The sequence below is a fragment of the Phyllostomus discolor genome, chromosome 4 (genome assembly GCF_004126475.2).
Source record: "Phyllostomus discolor isolate MPI-MPIP mPhyDis1 chromosome 4, mPhyDis1.pri.v3, whole genome shotgun sequence".
In the NCBI taxonomy this organism is placed as follows: Eukaryota; Metazoa; Chordata; class Mammalia; order Chiroptera; family Phyllostomidae; genus Phyllostomus; species Phyllostomus discolor.
The window spans coordinates 164,894,542-164,911,093 of NC_040906.2; the positions used below are offsets into that span (position 1 = coordinate 164,894,542).

A 16,552-nucleotide genomic window follows, 5' to 3' on the forward strand; every position below is an offset into this window, starting at 1 on the left:
TGCTTGTGGCCCCACCTTGGTGGCATGAATCAGGGACTTCTGGGCCTTCCAGTGTTGGCAGCAAATGCTTTCTGCGGGGTCCTGTTCTGGAGCCCTAACATTTGAGAGTCTGCAGTGGGTAAAAGGACTGGGATGGCAGGAGTCATCTGTGACTTTCAGATCGCCTTTAAAGATAATTATTTACAAGGAAAATTCAGTGACTAGGCCTGTGTGGGCAAACGCTTGTACATTTTGATGCTCCCAGGTGTGTTGGTTCAGTTAGTCAGAGCCCCGCCCCCTGGAGGAGGAAGCGCAGGGCGGGGCGAGCTGCCCTGGGGCGTCTATGTAGACCGTGCTGTCAGAGTGGGAGCAGTGGGTACCGGAGCCCATCTTTCTGTTTTATCCAGCCCTTCTTCATTTGAAGTCACTTGCCTTTAAATAATGTTGCTTTTACATGTTTCTTCTATTTTTAGTCATTTCTAGTAGCGTTTCCTGGCGTTGGCTTTTTTCTGGTTGTAGCAGTGGAGTTTGGGTTTGGGGGACGTTGAAGGGAGTGTGTGTACGCACACCACTTCCTTTTCAGTTTTGTGGTTGTGGGAGGCTTCTGTGTGTGCCAGGGCCACCTGCTTCCTCGCACTTCATTGGTCATTTGACAAGTATTTATTGAGGTGTGTGTGCACAGCATTGTATTATGTCCTCAAAGAAGTTACAGTATTTATATGAAACATAATTATTGCTACAAAAGACATAGGGATTAAGTGCTTTGGGAACCCACAGCAGGGAGACTGATTGCCAGCGGGAACTCAGGGAAGACTTGGGAGCCAGCCCTGAGCCAGGCCCTGTGGGACAGGAAGGTGGAGCTGTGCCAAGACTGAGGGAGAAATGCACACCTGTTCCTTTTTAATAGTGTCAAAGAAAAATTATTTTAATGACTTTAATCTTCCCAGTAACAAAGCATTTAGTTTGGTTCATTCTTTCTTAGTATGCTCAAAGTCAGAAAAAAAAACAACTTTTTTCAGAGTCTTGTTCTGTGGGTTTTTGTTTAAGTCAAGCCCTTTAGATACTCAAATCATAATGTGTTCTCATTATGAAGTGTGGGGCCTGTTTGAAGTATAGCTGGAAAGGAAACTTTCTAGGGCAAGTAGCCATTCGGGTCATGAAGCAAAGGGAACCTGGTGAGCCTCAGGAGACTCAGTGCTGGGCTCCATCATCCCTGGCCACTAAGTGGCTGTGTTACCTCAGACAGGTCACTTCCCAGGCAGCACAAACACCAACAGGTAGTTCCACGTGATGCTCGTTACTCAACTGGAAGGTTCTGAGGGCAAGGATTTTGTCTTTTTCTTCTTTGCACATCTGGTGCCAGTTTAGTTCCTAGCACATGGTAAATGGCCAGTCATTGTTTACTGAATGAATAAATGAATTAACTTTTCTGTGTCTTTATGTTCACCCTTTTGTAAAATGGAAAAACCAGTACATCCCTAGAGCCCATCATTAATGCGATAATAGATGTGGAAGCATCTGGAAAGTTCTTAGTATGTGTACTAGCATATAGGTATTCCCTTAAGCGGTGAATTGCCTGAAGAGGAGACACTTGAATGTAACAGAACTGAAAAACTTTCTTCCTCTCGAAGATTTTATCTCTGGGTAGGAAATAGCATCCAGTAAGTTGGTTTTGTTGATTCCCCTCTCTTAGTGTAGACCACTTAAAAGATAAAGGATAACATTCCAAAGCTAGTTGGATTTAGTGTTTCTGAGCATTTGTTCAATTTTGCTTATTACATAGCTGTGTCATGTTGGAAATCCTGTTTAAAACAAAATTTTAGTTACTAAGCTGTAGTTTTGTTTTTAAATATTTGTCAACTTCTTTTTCCTAGTGTGGTTTGTTGAGCAATAGAGACATAGCTTCCTGTAATACAGGGTGGAGCAAAAGTAGGTTTGCAGTTGTTTGTATGGAAAGTGTTACAGCAATTAATAAATAATAACATGAGGAGAAACTCTGTGTTTCATGCACTCACAACTGTAAGCCTACTTTTGCCACACCCTGTACATTTCTGGGAAAAAAATCTTAATGTTGATAACAAAAAGAAATCTCACTTGCCTATTAAAAGAACTTTGACCGCTACTTCTTGGAAGTCCAAATTGTCTCCTTAGAATAGAATTAGAAAGAAATACAGACACAGCCCCATTGGAGCTCCCTCAAGGTACAGGACTGGATAAGTGAGAACACCAAAAAGTCCATATAGCCAAATATTCCAGACAAATCTCTCTGCCCCTAAAAGAGTAATGGAGAATCAGGAAAGTTATTAAGGCTGCTGATTAGTAAAACAAATGAAGGTTTCTGTATGACACATAGTTACTCAAAGGTGTGTGGTAGCTTTATTGTGTATGTAAACTAGACACCATAACAAATCAGAGTTTTTGTTTTCTTTCCTTTCTGTAGGTGGGTAGCCTATGAAAACCCTGACTTCACAGGAGAGCAGTATATACTAGACAAAGGCATTTACACCAGTTTCGAGGACTGGGGAGGGAAAAATTGTAAGATCTCTTCTGTTCAGCCCATATGTTTGGTAAGGAGTTATATTTTTGTATGAAAATGTTTAACCGGATTCTAGATTTCCTTAATGTGTGATTCTGGTTTGTGTAATACCTAACACTATAGATGCTATGCTGATACTATTTTTAACAGTAATTGGTAGTCTGGGAGAGAAATGTTTCTTAAGGTAGACTGCTCTACTCATTTTCTTTTCTCTTCCCTTCAAAACTTCTTAGGATGCTTTCACGGGCCCAAGGAGACGAAATCAGGTAACTTAAAAAAATCCTATTTTTTAATAAGTAGGGGCTATCCATTGAAAAGCTGAAGTTTCATGTAAAACTTCAGACATTTGGGACATTTTGTTACTATACCCATTTTTATGCCTGAAAACATAACTGTATTTTTAAATTCGATTTAAATTTCTTAATGCTTGATAGCATCCACCTGTATCTAAATACTTCTTATAAAATGCTTTCATTATATAATGTTGAATTGTATCTCATTATATTGAATCAGAGTTTACATGAATACACTAAGATTAATATTTCAAACACCACACAGTTACTGTGATACACAGTAAAACGGGTTTTCATATTTACTGTATTTGCATTAGACGAGTGTTTTCTCCGATCTCTCACTCAATCCTCTGAACGCTGACGGTCTTCATCAGCTGAAGAGTTGCATTTGTTACTTGGGCTCTTTAATGGAGGTGTTCAGACAGCCATAATCACAGGCACAAACCCCAGCGTAGCCTCCTTTTACTGGCAGACACAAGATTCTAATACGTCAGCAAGTATCTTCCATGGAGAGGGAGGGGACTGACTGTACTGCTTCCCAAATACAGTTTCTTGTCAGTGTTAGAACTGACGGGCCATTTTGCTGGCCACAGTGAAGCTTTGAAATGCCTCAGGTGCATTAGGGCAGGCCACTCCCTAGAATGGGCCTCTATTGTTGGGTTGTCCTTTGATGTCTGTGAATTACAGTAAACAGTCGTGAGTGGTGCAGCCCAAGTATTTCTAACTGATCATTAATGGAGAAATAGAAAATGAAAGGATTTATAAAGTTTGTATCACTCTACTGTTATAAGGGTTAACTGGTCATATTTGGGTCATCATTTCCAATGCTGATTGCATTGATATGTTTGCAAAATAATTTTATGTATTTTTGTTTACTTTTTCAAAGATTCACTTGTTTTCGGAACCCCAGTTTCAAGGTCAGAGTCAAAGTTTTGAAGAAACAACAAGTCAAATTGATGATTCATTTACTACCAAGTCTTGCAGAGTTTTGGGAGGCAGGTAAGCAAAACAGCGGCCTGGCAGAACCTAATCACTGGCGGGGGTGGGAGAGAATTCACACATCAGCAAGCATTTAGCAGTACCTTCAGGTGCTTGGTCCTACATGAACCCACCCAGGAATACGAGACCATGGAAGTACTACAATGTACTTTGCGGCAGCTGAGTGCTGGACATCACACAAGGCAATCAGTGTGGGTTGGAGAAGTTAAAGATCATCTTGTGGGATTGGGACCAGGTTCTCTACTCGCTAGGCCTATCCCATCGCCCATAACGGACTCTGAATAATCTCCAAGGCATGTCCCAAGGTAGCTTTTCTTCAGGTAGAGAGGAGAGAGAAGTAGAATAGACATTCTGCACGATAGGTGAGCACGTGGCTGCAGGGGACTTGGCGTGTGTACTGATCGGGGAACATTCCACCCTCTCTGGTTGGGAGAGGGAAATGGGTTCGGGAGGGTGGGGTCTGGTCATGAAGGCACCCTTGAGCACATGAGTTCAGATGGATGCCACAGGAAACACACGGGAAAGGCAGCTAGCCCCAAGTGCTGTCCCGAAAACAGTGGTTTTATAAAAGCTGGAGAGAGGGGAGAGCCCAAAGTCAGGAAGAACTTGGTCAGGAAACCCTTGGAGCCACCCGTGCCAGAGGCAATGAGGAATTTAGTCCAATGATAATAGCAGTAATAGTGCCATTGTTCATGTGGTTCTTTATGGTCTAAACTGCACCACCTTGTCACTTAGCACGATGAAGTGCAGAGCATGGGCCTTTGCATTCCAATGCGGATTAATGGTAAAGCTTCACCGTGTGTGAGTGAGTACACACCTCCCTTCCATCCAGGCTCCTCTTTGTCACCTCCCCTGCCTCATCCACTACCACCAGACACATTTTTTGTTCATTTGTTGTCTGTCTCAGTTCACTTAGAGTGTAAACTTCACGATAGCAGGGACTTCGTTTTGACCCCTGTTCTATCCCCACCAATGGAAAAATATCTGACACACTATCAGTCCTCAATAAGCATTTTTTGGATTTTTTAAAAAGCCCAACTCTTCTAGGCAAGCATGGTAAATCAACGTTTTATCAATAGTGCTGAAGCCCTGAGAGGCTGAGTGACTTCAGTCACGGGTGTATTTGACCTCTGACTCAGTGCAGAGAGAGGTGCAGGAAACGAGGATAAAGGAATGTGAGGGGCAGTTTGGGCAGAAATCCGCAGACCTGGGAGACTGACTTAGCCGGGAGGGTTGAAGGATTGTTCAGAGAGGCTCCAGGGCCTGACAACACTGCACTGGCTGGGCGGACGTGGTGCCCAGGAGCGAGCGGAGTGAGAAAGGCCAGAAGGTGGGGAGGTAAAGGCATAAATTGTTTCATGGAGAGGGGCTTTATTTTCCAAAAGCAAGGCTAACAACTAACTTATGAGTAATTGTTTGCTGCATGATTGAATGCAGAAAATATGTCCAGATATTTTTGAAGAAAGAATACTGTTAGCCACAAGCATTGTTATTTTATAGAAGGGTACCTCCAACAATCAGACTTCTTGAACAGAAATACTCAAATTGCATGCTGTACACGTGTATGTGGTTTTTCCTACTGTAGCTGGGTTGCATATGATGGAGAAAATTTCTCTGGTAACCAGTATGTGCTGGAAGAAGGCCACTATCCATGTCTCTCTGCAATGGGATGTTTGCCTGGAACAACTGTGAAGTGTCTTCGTTTTATAGATGTTGTAAGTATGTCCGTGTGAATATAGCGTCATGGAGATGCATGGCTCAGAGCTGATGATCGGAGAAAGAAACCAGCAGGTGGACCTACTCGAGCTTAAAGTCAGAGGCAGAAAAAATAGTTGCAGTAGAACTTTCTATTTTAAGTATATTTTATTGATTATGCTATTACAATTTTCCCAATTTTTCCCCCTCTATCCTCCCTCTTCCCTGCACCCCCAACCCTCCAGCATATCCCCCTCTTAGTTCATGTCCATGGGTTGTACATCTAAGTTCTTTCACTTCTCCATTTCCTATACTATTCCCAACCTCCCTGTCTATTTTGTACCTACCAATTATGCTTGTTATTCTCTGTACCTTCCCCCATCGTTCCCCCTCTCCCCCCGCTGATAACCCTCCATGTGATCTCCATTTCTGTGATTCTGTTCCTGTTCTAGTTGTTTGCTTATTGTTTTCATTTTTTTAGGTTCAGTTGTTGATAGTGGTGAGTTTGTTGTCACTTTACTGTTCCTACTTTTGATCTTTTTTTTCTTAGATTAAGTCCCTTTAACATTTCATATAATAAGGGCTTGGTGATGATGAACTCCTTTAACTTGACCTTATCTGGGAATCAGGTCTTTGCCTTTCATGACTTTGAATACTTCTTTCCAGCCCCTTCTTGCCTGCAAGGTTTCTTTTGAGAAATCAGCTGACAGTCTGATGGGTACTCCTTTGTTGGTAACTGTCTCCTTTCCTCTCGCTGCTTTTAAGATTTGCTCTTTATCTTTAATCTTGGGCAACTTAATTTTGATGTTCCTTGGTGTGTTCCTCTTTGGGTCCAATTCCTTTGGGACTCTCTGGGCTTCCTGGACTTCCTGGAAGTCTATTTCTTTGCCAGATTGGGAGAGTTTTCATTGTTTGTTCAAATAAGTTTTCAACTTCTTGCTCTTCCCCCTCTGGCACCCCTATATTTTTGATGTTAGAGTGTTTCAAGTTGTCCTAGAGTTCCCTAAGCCTCTCCTCATTGTTTTGAATTCTTGTTTCTTCACTCTGTTCTGGTTGGATGTTTATTTCTTCCTTTTGTTCCAAATCATTGATTTGAGTCCCGGTTTCCTTCCCTCGCCTGTTGGTTCCCTGTATATTTTCCTTTATTTCACATAGGGTAGCCTTCATTTGTTCCTTCGTTTTGTAACCAAGCTCAATCAGTTCTGTGAGCATCCTGATTACCAGGGTTTTGAACTCTGCATCAGACAGGTTGTCTATTTCCTTGTCACTTAGCTCTTTTTCTGGAGTTTTGATCTGTTCTTTCATTTGGGCCATATTTCTTTGTTTTGACGCACCTGTTAGGTTGTAAGGGGAGGGAGTCTTACGTATTCACCAGGGCGGGGCAGCCTTCCTTGCTGTGTTGTGGCACTCTGGGGGAGGGGCCAAGGACGGAACAACACAGCTCACTAGCTCTGCTCTAGCCCCGCTTTCCATCGGACTCCCTTGTGTGAGACTGGGGGCTTTTCCCACGATGGCAGCCCTTGCAGTCGCTTACAGCTAGCTTTAGGTTTTAACTTTCCCATTCAGCCAGCCTTGCCTCACCCATGCAGTCCGCTGCCTTTCCAGGCGTCCTCTCCGCTCAGCTGCCCATCTTCGCCCCTCCTGTTCTCCTACCAGTCTATGTGAATGTTTCTTTAACACCTTGATTGTCCGAGTTCCATGCAGTTTGATTTTCTAGCACTTCTGGTTGTTTGTTGATTTTAGATTGGTTGTTAATCCTTCTTTTGCTTGTGCAAGGAAACAAAGTGTTCCTACCTATGCCTCCATCTTGGCTGGAACTCAGAACTTTCCGTTCTGTAACTTTTTTGTCTCCTTTTACCTCTTCAACATATAAATTGTTTTTGTTTGCTGTTTTCTTGGGCTTTGGGTGCAGTTTTAAATAATATGCACCCAAGGATATTTTAACTGATTCTAGAGAAAGGGAGAGAAAAAGAGATATCGATTGCCTCCTATATGCACCCTCACCGGGGATCGAACGCACAACCTAAGTATATGCCCTGACCAGGAATCGAACCTGCGACCTTTCAGTGTATGGGACGATGCTCCAACCAACTAAGCCACACCACCCAGGGCTTCAGGTGCAGTTTTGACTCAGTCATGGCATACAGCCATCATGGTGTCAGTCCAAGGCCCCTCCCCTGTTTTTTTCCATTCCATACCTGATCCCTATTTCCATTCCTCTCCCCTTTACAGACATCAATTCTAATGTGTGGGACACAGATTGGATATCCTTACAAAATGTATGTTTTCAAAAAATCTGTGTATAGGCTTTTAATTTATGTACAGTATTATGCTGCAGTTCTCATTGTGTTATAAACATAAATTCGTACTTATATTAAATGTTTTAAGAGCTGTCCATTGTGCTGTATGTACGTCTAGTTTTTGATTCTAACTGGTGCAAGTATTCCATCACATGTTTTACTTCCTTCTCTTCTGTGTGTCCCTGTGGGCCCGTGAGGGAGTCTCTTGGGCATACACAGTAACGGGTGGATTTGCTAGGATGTGAGCATGAATGTGCAGCTTCACTGAGCGCTGCCAAACTCTGCCACTTCAGATTCTTGCTGGCAGTGCATGCAGGCTCGTTTCCCACCTCATCACCATTACTGAGTATTCTGACTTTCTAACTTTCAAAGGACTTGGGTAGAGAGGATCATTTCATTGTTAATTTGTGTTTCACTGTCAGAGAGGTTGGTATCTCATGTACTTATTAGTCATTTGGGTTTTCCGTTCAGTGAATTGCTTGTTGATGCCCTTTGCTCAGCTCTTTATTTTCTAGTTTCTTGTATCTTTTGTTGTTATTGATTTGCAGAAATTCCATATAGTTTTAAAATCTAATACTTTGTTGTTTTAGAGATTTGCCATCAAAGACGTCTCCCGGTTTGCCATGCATGTGCTAATCCAGACAGAGTGCCCCTTCTAGGACAGAAGTCTTTGACTTGGATGCGGTCAAAGCAACAGTCATTAGAACAAAAATGCGAGATGATGTTCGGATGTTCGTCTGAGTGGGCAGTTTTAGGAATAGTTTTCGCTGGCTGATCTCTCATAAAAAGCTTTAAACCTATGTAGTTGATTGTAGGGTTCACTGTTGTTGATTTTAGTTTTAAAGGCAGAAGTAATATATATGAGTTGGCTTTATCGCATCCTTTCCTGACTGTTCAAATAATGACAATGTTGACCTTTCTGGAGATGTGAAAGTAGCAGCCGTGAAACGTGAAATGAAGTGGTCAGATTCAGTAGCTTACAGATACCACACAAACCCCCTCTGCACACCAATCTGCTCTGTTTACTGGTTAACAGAATCCTCAAGTCAGGGCACAATAACACAAATGAAGCAGTAAGTCCCACACCTGCACCACAGAACTTTAAGCAGGTAGGGAATTTTTGATGCATCATTTGTGATTTCAGGATTGTTATCATTAGCACTTTGTCTAGGGTCATAAGGTCATGACCCATAAGGTTATGATTTGAAAATAAATGACAGATTGAACATCTTGTATTTTTCTCTCCTCCTAACAATACTGCTCCAGGAAGGTTTGGGAGCATCAGTGCGCAGAACCACTGCCCACTGACGATTAAACACTCGGCCCCAAAGCCTGCAGTGTTTAGCTCTCGGACCCTTCCCATATGTGTCCATAGCTCTCCGGTCCCAGCCCCTCCTTATCCCACCAGAAAATGGCAGGACTGACAAGAAATCCATTAGACATGTTGATATTCCAGACATAGGTACCTGTCCTTTGTGCCTGGGATATCCCCTACCCTGCATAACACTGTTTACACTCACCTGCCTTTCTATGCAGCAGGGAGACCTCCAGCTCCTCCTGCCTTCCTCTTCCTGGCTTTGGAATGAGCCAACCCCCAGACTTCCTGGGAAGGGAGCTGATGCAGGCCGGGCCTGTCTGGCCAGGTCTCATGCTCTGTCCTCATAACAAGATGATTTTTGCCTAAGTTCAAACTGCAGTACTATCAAAGCTGAGTAATAGGACATTATTTTTGTTCCTAAACAGGAATTGTCTGAGCCGACCATTATTCTTTTCGAAAGAGAAGACTTCAAAGGAAAAAAGATGGAACTTAGCTCAGAAACAGTGAACCTCCGATCCCTAGGATTCAACACGCAGATCCGCTCCATTCAGGTGCTAGGTGGCATGTGAGTGAGTTTTCTACTTGTCTGTTCAATGAAAGAGTTGACTTTAAGAATTAAGTTGGGTTGTCTTTCTTCCTCTCCTACATTACCTCAAACAAAGTGGCATACAACCCCCGCTTTCTGTAGGGTTAATGATTAGGCACCTTCATAGTGCGCTCTCCGCCCCATACGAGGTGCCTACCGCATTTCCCTCTGGACTCTGCCTTTATCAGGGCGAGGACTGTGTCTTTGACGCCTCTCAGAGTTCCGAGGGGACTGAGAGGCACAGTGGTGCGCTACAAATTTATGGAGCACCTTTTTAGCAAGTAAGAGAGAGAGAGCTCCTTTTTCTTTTCCCTTTGAAAGACCAAGCCCTTTGATTTTGGAGTAAGGGCTGAGACTCTCCTCAACCAGGAGTGACCAGCAGACGCTGTGCACAGTAATTAAAGGTCAGTACAGGGAGATTCTGCACAACTTGGAGTAATTGTGAAATTAAGTAAGATGTAAAAACAAGTAAGGACTGTCAATGTAATAAATGTTTTTAAGAAAGTATTTTTCTTTCACTTAAAAACAATACGTATAGTCTAGCTGTATACATCGAATATTGAGTGGACCATAGCTGTTTAGAAAATGATTATTTAGGTGCTAGAATTATTGGTGATTTTTTTCAGCAGGTTTTAATTTTAGAATTCCAGAATTAAAAGTCAAGAACCTTCTCCCCTGACGTAACACCTCAGCCAGAGGGGGGCTGTTGGTTGCTTGCACGCGTGGGGTTCATACTTCCTCTCGTGGGGGAAGGTGGCATCTCTGGGAGACCCGAAGTACCTGTAGCAGTTTTCTGGATTGAGGAAGATTACTCTCATCTTAAACAAAACTTTGGGTTGTTTTTATTTAGCTAACCCTCACAATAGTACTTACCACATGCCACACACTAAGAACTTGACCAACACAAGCTATTTAAATACAAGATCCGTCTTGACAACTGGAAATGCTGTGTGAACAGCTCACGGGAACACCGGGCTACCCCGCTAACACATTACCTCCATTTCATTGCCTTAATGCAGGAAAAACTTACCTGTTTCTCTTCAAGAACGGATCTTCTTGGCATACATATGTACCAAGAATGTGCTATTTGTCAAGAAATGGGCACCTTCAGTGTTTTAGGAAAAAAGGCAGCCCCCCATCCCATGTGTATTTCAAGTATAAAGCTCAGTCTAAAAATTGGAATCTTTCTAAAAGTGTAATTGGGGCTCGTTGTCAAATGGATAGTGCCGCTTACTTGTGGTTATCTGCTTCCTTTTACAGATGGGTGACTTATGAGTATGCCAGCTACAGGGGTCGGCAGTTCCTGCTGTCACCAGCGGAAGTACCTAACTGGTACGAGTTCAGTGGCTGTCGCCAAATAGGTTCTCTACGACCTTTTAATCAGGTACTTTTTTTCTTCTCCATGCTTCCAACAGATCATCGTCTGAATTTTTTTTAAATGTAACTCAACATTTTAATTTCAAGTTTGAAATTTGTCTCTCCCTTCACCACCCTGCATTTCTGAGTTTGGGCCGTTTCTGGAGAGTGCTAGGAGGTCATGACTGCTTCCAGAAATGCTATCATGCCTGACATCAAAACATGGCATGTCCCAAGACCGGGTTGTCCATGGGCAGGCTCCCTGCCCCAGGCACTTGTTTGACATTTCATCAGAATCTTCCTAAAGCCTGTGAGTCAAGGGCATATTAATTACCCCTAACCCACCCTCACTCTGGATCCTGCCCCTGCTACGGATGCTTGTTCAGTGCTCCCAACGGCACAGCTTACACGTGGTCATCGCTGGGGTTTTTGTCTTCTAGAAACGAATTTACTTCCGACTTCGAAACAAAGCAACAGGGTTATTCATGTCAACCAATGGAAACTTGGAGGATCTGAAGCTTCTCAGAATACAGGTCATGGAGGACGTGGGTGCTGATGATCAGATTTGGATTTATCAAGAAGGATGCATCAAATGCAGGGTGAGCTTTTAGGGTCAGACAAAGGTCTGTGACAGCATCTTTCATGTTCATGCTACTTCATGATTCCTGGAGCACTTTCAGAAATAAATTAGGTTTTTCATAAAAATACTCCTTAGCTCTTATAGAACCAGTCTATTAACATAAAATGAGAGGTAAATCTAACACTGATCCAAGACAGAATGTTTATATCTATACTTGATTTTTTTAAATATATATTTTTAAATTTTATTTTAATCATTGTTCAAATACAGTTTTCTCCTTTTTACTCCCAATCCAGTCCCCCCTCCCACCCTCCTATACTTGATTTTTATAGAGTAATAGAACATTATTTAGTAATTTCGACTAGGTATGGAAATTGACTATAAGCCCCGACATTACCGACACGAATGGTCCTGGGTTTGCTCGCACTTTGGAGGACCTCAGACTAGAATGAAGGGTGAGGAGGGGCCATCCTGTGTGAGCCACAGTCCATTTCCTGACTGTCACCTTGTGAAATGGAAAATGCCCCCTATCCCCCTTGCATTGCTCCTGCGGGAGCACACATTTAAGGGCTGAATGCGGTAAGATTTTATGGGAGGACCTCCCGCTTCTGTTGTAGATACTCGTTTTAACTTCTTGATTTTATGGGCTTGACTGCTTGCTCGGGTTTTTCCCTACACTCCATGTCCTGTGAGTCAGCAGAAGGCTGGGAGCCTGGGAGAGGCCTGCTGTTCCCTGGGTCTGCTGTGCCTGAGGGCGCACCACCCTGCCAGGAAGCCGAGGTGCTGTTTAGACTTGCACAGAGAAAACAGCAAGGGCTGTGAGAGAGAAGCGTAAAAAAGCCCATGTCTGCCTCTCAGTGATCTTAAACAATTCAAGAAAATGGAGCCTTTCATCAATTATTTCTAACAAATATTTCAGTGATGTTTTTAACAACTTTGAATTCAATAGGCCAGTGAGAAAAGGGAGCGTGTCCTGGGCTATCCCAGCCCTTTTATCTCTGTGTGGAACAGCACACACACACGTGCGAGGTCCCGTGCACACGCGCCTGCCGCACCTCGTCTGCATGGGAATGGAAGGCTCGCTTCAGAGGCCCCATAAAACTTTTGCGTGCAAACACACTTTACTGCATCTGTGTGTCCTTTATTGTTGGAGGGCATGCCTTTTCAGACAACTTGACATTTATCATGAAGGAAAGACGAGAGAAATGAATAAGTGGACTTTCAAGCTTTAAAATGACAACATGTCCGTTCAGCCATGTCAGCAGCTTTTGAAATTAGAGACTCGGCCGCATTCCTGAAGGCTCGGGCCAAGCAGAGGTGGTCAGCTCAGGGAGATTTAGCGACAGACCTGGCCTTACAATCAGTCATTTCTAGGAGGGAAAAGTATCCTGATAGGCAGTTTGGATGTTCTTGGGCTTCTTACTAGTCAGATGGAGGCTCACAAAAGGCAGAGGTCTCTTCCAGTGGACAGTGACAGAGAACTCCCCATCACTCGTGTCATTGGAACCGAAGGGCATAAATATCTGCTGTCTGGTCTGGTCACCCTGGCTAAAAGCCGAAATGCCTCATGCCTCACAAAGGAAGCTGGGCTCTGTCTGGGATGACTTTAAAAATTAGTTTCACAGGGAACGGACCACAGTGGTACTTAAATGCCGTGTCTCTCGCACCACCAGATAGCGGAAGACTGCTGCCTGACCATCGTGGGGAGCCTCGTCACCTCGGGCTCCAAGCTGGGCCTGGCGCTTGACCAGAACGCCGACAGTCAGTTCTGGAGCATGAAGTCGGACGGCAGGATCTACAGCAAGTTGAAGCCAAATTTAGTTTTAGATGTCAAAGGTAAGGATCCTCTCCTTTATTTTCTTTCTTTAACTAAAAACCTAGTCTTTACTTCTGAAAATGCGAGCCTACTATCATGAGTAGTAAGATCCCTTGCTGTGTGTCAGCCGCTGTGCTCCATACACACTCTTCGCTCTCATGTGATCCTCACAGCAGCCACAAGAGGCCTGTTACCCCTCCCTTCCCCTCCTTACAGCCCCAAATATGAGGCTCACAGGGGTTAATCCACCTGGCTGTAAGCGCTGAGGTGGAATCTGGACCTGGGAGGTCTTCAAACCTTTTATTTTATTGTGCCAGTGTGAGCCTAAAAACCGCACGTGAAAAGGCTGCGATCTCACTTAGGATAGTCGATGATTCTCATGTCTGTGCCTGTGGCCTTTCACTGGAAAGACCCAAGATCTAAGAGGAATTAAATAGCACAACCAAGAGGAATCCAACTGATCACGTGCTCGCTGAAAATCCACAGCAAACTGATGGTGCTTGAGAAGAACAGATACTTTTAGGACAGTATTTCCCAAACTGTATCTGCAGGAGAATCACCTGGAAGACTTACAGAAACACAGACAGCTAGGCCCCACCCTCAGAGTTCCTGATACAGTAGATTCTGGGGCGGGGCCTGAGAATCTGCATTTCTAACAAGTTCTCTTTACTGCCAGGAGTCCCACTGATAATTTAAAAACAACCTAAAACAAAGCAAAACTTTCTAACATAGATATAGGAATACACTTAACTGTTGTTGCTGTTGACAGATAAGCAAATGAAGACATGTGTTTTATTCACGTCATATGGGGTAATTTTGTTTTAAATTATTAATGGAGACTTTCTGTTTCCTATGAGGAAAGCCAACATGATTATGTTTATAAATTTAGTGAAATGGTTATGACATAGCCTTACTATTTCACATACTTCATTTTTAAAAGCTGCTAGAGAGTTGGCTTAATTTTACTTTAATCGGGGCTCTTGGCCAAAGCTGTCATTAAACATTGATAAAGGGGTAAAGAAACAGCTGCTACTTGGTTTTAAAGTATCTTTTATGCATGTCGGAGAATAAGCCTGAACATGTCAATCAGGGGCTTTGGTGACTGCCTGGGGAGCAGGAGGGGCCGTCGCTGTGGGTGACCTCCAGGTGGATCGAGTGGCCCACCCACAAAGGATGGGATAAGAATTTGCAAAGAACCTGAGAAGCTGGAAAGGGGCTCAGAGGCGAACTCGGTGTATGAGGTAAAGAGAGAGTACTTCACTTAGGGAGCACAAACTACACAGTGTACAACAGGCAGGATGAAATGCCAAGATACAGGAACATAAATGTAACATTTGGAAAACGAGTATAATATACCTTCTTCACGTTACATCAGGCCCAAGATCTGCCATTTGTAGAGCCTGCAGATGATCAACCTGAGGTTCAAACTGGTCAAGAATCTCTGCGCCAGACCTTTCTTTACCCTTGTTTTCATCAAAGTGTAAATTGGAGCTTCTCCGTCTATACAAGACAGTTTCAAAACTTCCAGAGAAGCCACTGGAAATGTGAATTTTTTTTCTTACAAATGTGGTCAGTTTCTGCTGTCTGGGGTTAAGGTCAGAGCAATCCCTATGAGCTAATTTCTTAGAGCAGTTCTTTCATTTTTCCAACATGTATGTATCAGGCACCCCCTATGCGAAAGGCTCAAAGTGGGGAAAAAGGGATACTACCTTGGCTTCAGAAAGCTTACTGTCTAGACGTGCCAGGCCTGCAGGACTTCTTCCCACTTGCTATATTAACAGCTGGCCAGGAGTACGGATACCTGGCTTCTAGTTTTGACTCTGGCGGGTACTATGGAACTCCAGGAGGTTCCTCCTTAGGGCTAAAGTCCCAAAGTCCCTTCCTAAGATGTGCTGAAATTAGTCAAATGTCTCTTGAGTAAAGATAATGTCTGTATGTTTGTGAACTCGCAGTGTATCTAGTATGGTAGCTGATGTAGTGGCTTGTTAAACTGGCTGTAAATTTGTCTCAGGATGCGGGAGAACGGTGCCACCTTGTGGACAGGAGCGAGTAGGGCCACATACCCCACACGCTGTGCAGAGGAGATACAACCACACTCCTTCCCTTTGGTGCACTGGATAGGAAGCCATGCGTACAAAAACATCAGATGTCTGGGATGATTTTAATTCTCCCCAAGGGCAGAAGAATAAATCAGATTATTTCTCAATAACTTTCTAATCTTCATGATGTTAATTAGAATTAAGCTGTAATATACACAATAAATAAATTAAAATATGTACTATAATCTTGAAGAATGAAAAAGACATTGTGACCCTAAGATAAAAACACTTCCTGAAACCTCAGTGGAGTGTGTGTGTCTCAATGGACACAGCGGGGTTTCCAGGCGTTGGTAACTTTCCCATTTCCACTGCAAACTTATACCAACAAGGCCCAGGGTACACTGCCCCTGCATTCTGTCCTACACCCAGCTGTGTGGACTCCAGATTATTGAGGACTGTAAGCCAAACTCATACTAGAGGACTACTGGATAGGAGAGGATTTCTTTCCCCACCTACCAAGATCTGTGGTCTAAGTTATCAGATCTTCTAGGTACTTTCTAAAAAGAGAATGATGTTTAATTCTTCTTACCTTGAGGCTGCAGTATGATTTCCATACCAGTCACACTGACCCTGAAACCAGATGAATAGACTTTTATTTTGATGGAGTCTTTGGTGCAGAGGCTAATGCTAGAAAAGGATAAGGTATTTGCCCTGGCCGGGTGGCTCAGTTGGTTGGAGCGTTGTACAGTATACCAAAATTCGTGGGTTGGTTTGATTCCCAGTCAAGGCACGTACCTAGGTTGTAGGTTCCATCCCCAGTTGGAGCGTGTATGGGAGGGCAGCCATTCGTGTGTCTCTCTTTTCCTCTCTGACTCTCATCAGTAAACATCCTGGGCAGAGGGGGGTCGATTAAAACTAAAAAAGAACCAAGTATCCCTCTGAAAGGATGTTTGTTCCAACTGGCAGAAATACTCGGGTAACCCTTTTGTTAATGCTCCTCCACTGAAAGAAAGCCTTGAGGCTGTTTTTAACACTCAAGTATCTGAACGATCTAC

At 43.4% G+C, this 16,552-nt stretch overlaps 1 protein-coding gene across 2 annotated transcripts in view; it reads left to right on the forward strand.

The window, feature by feature from the left end:
- The window catches only part of CRYBG1 (crystallin beta-gamma domain containing 1), a 108,006-nt gene that overhangs the window by 89,211 nt on the left and 2,243 nt on the right, over positions 1-16,552 (forward strand). For both annotated transcript variants that reach the window (XM_028509694.2, XM_036024535.1), the window contains exons 13-20: positions 2,420-2,546; positions 2,749-2,781; positions 3,695-3,807; positions 5,393-5,522; positions 9,546-9,685; positions 10,967-11,090; positions 11,503-11,661; positions 13,316-13,478. In XM_028509694.2, the coding sequence (XP_028365495.1) occupies positions 2,420-2,546; positions 2,749-2,781; positions 3,695-3,807; positions 5,393-5,522; positions 9,546-9,685; positions 10,967-11,090; positions 11,503-11,661; positions 13,316-13,478 (989 nt within the window). The remainder of the gene's footprint in view (positions 1-2,419; positions 2,547-2,748; positions 2,782-3,694; positions 3,808-5,392; positions 5,523-9,545; positions 9,686-10,966; positions 11,091-11,502; positions 11,662-13,315; positions 13,479-16,552) is intronic.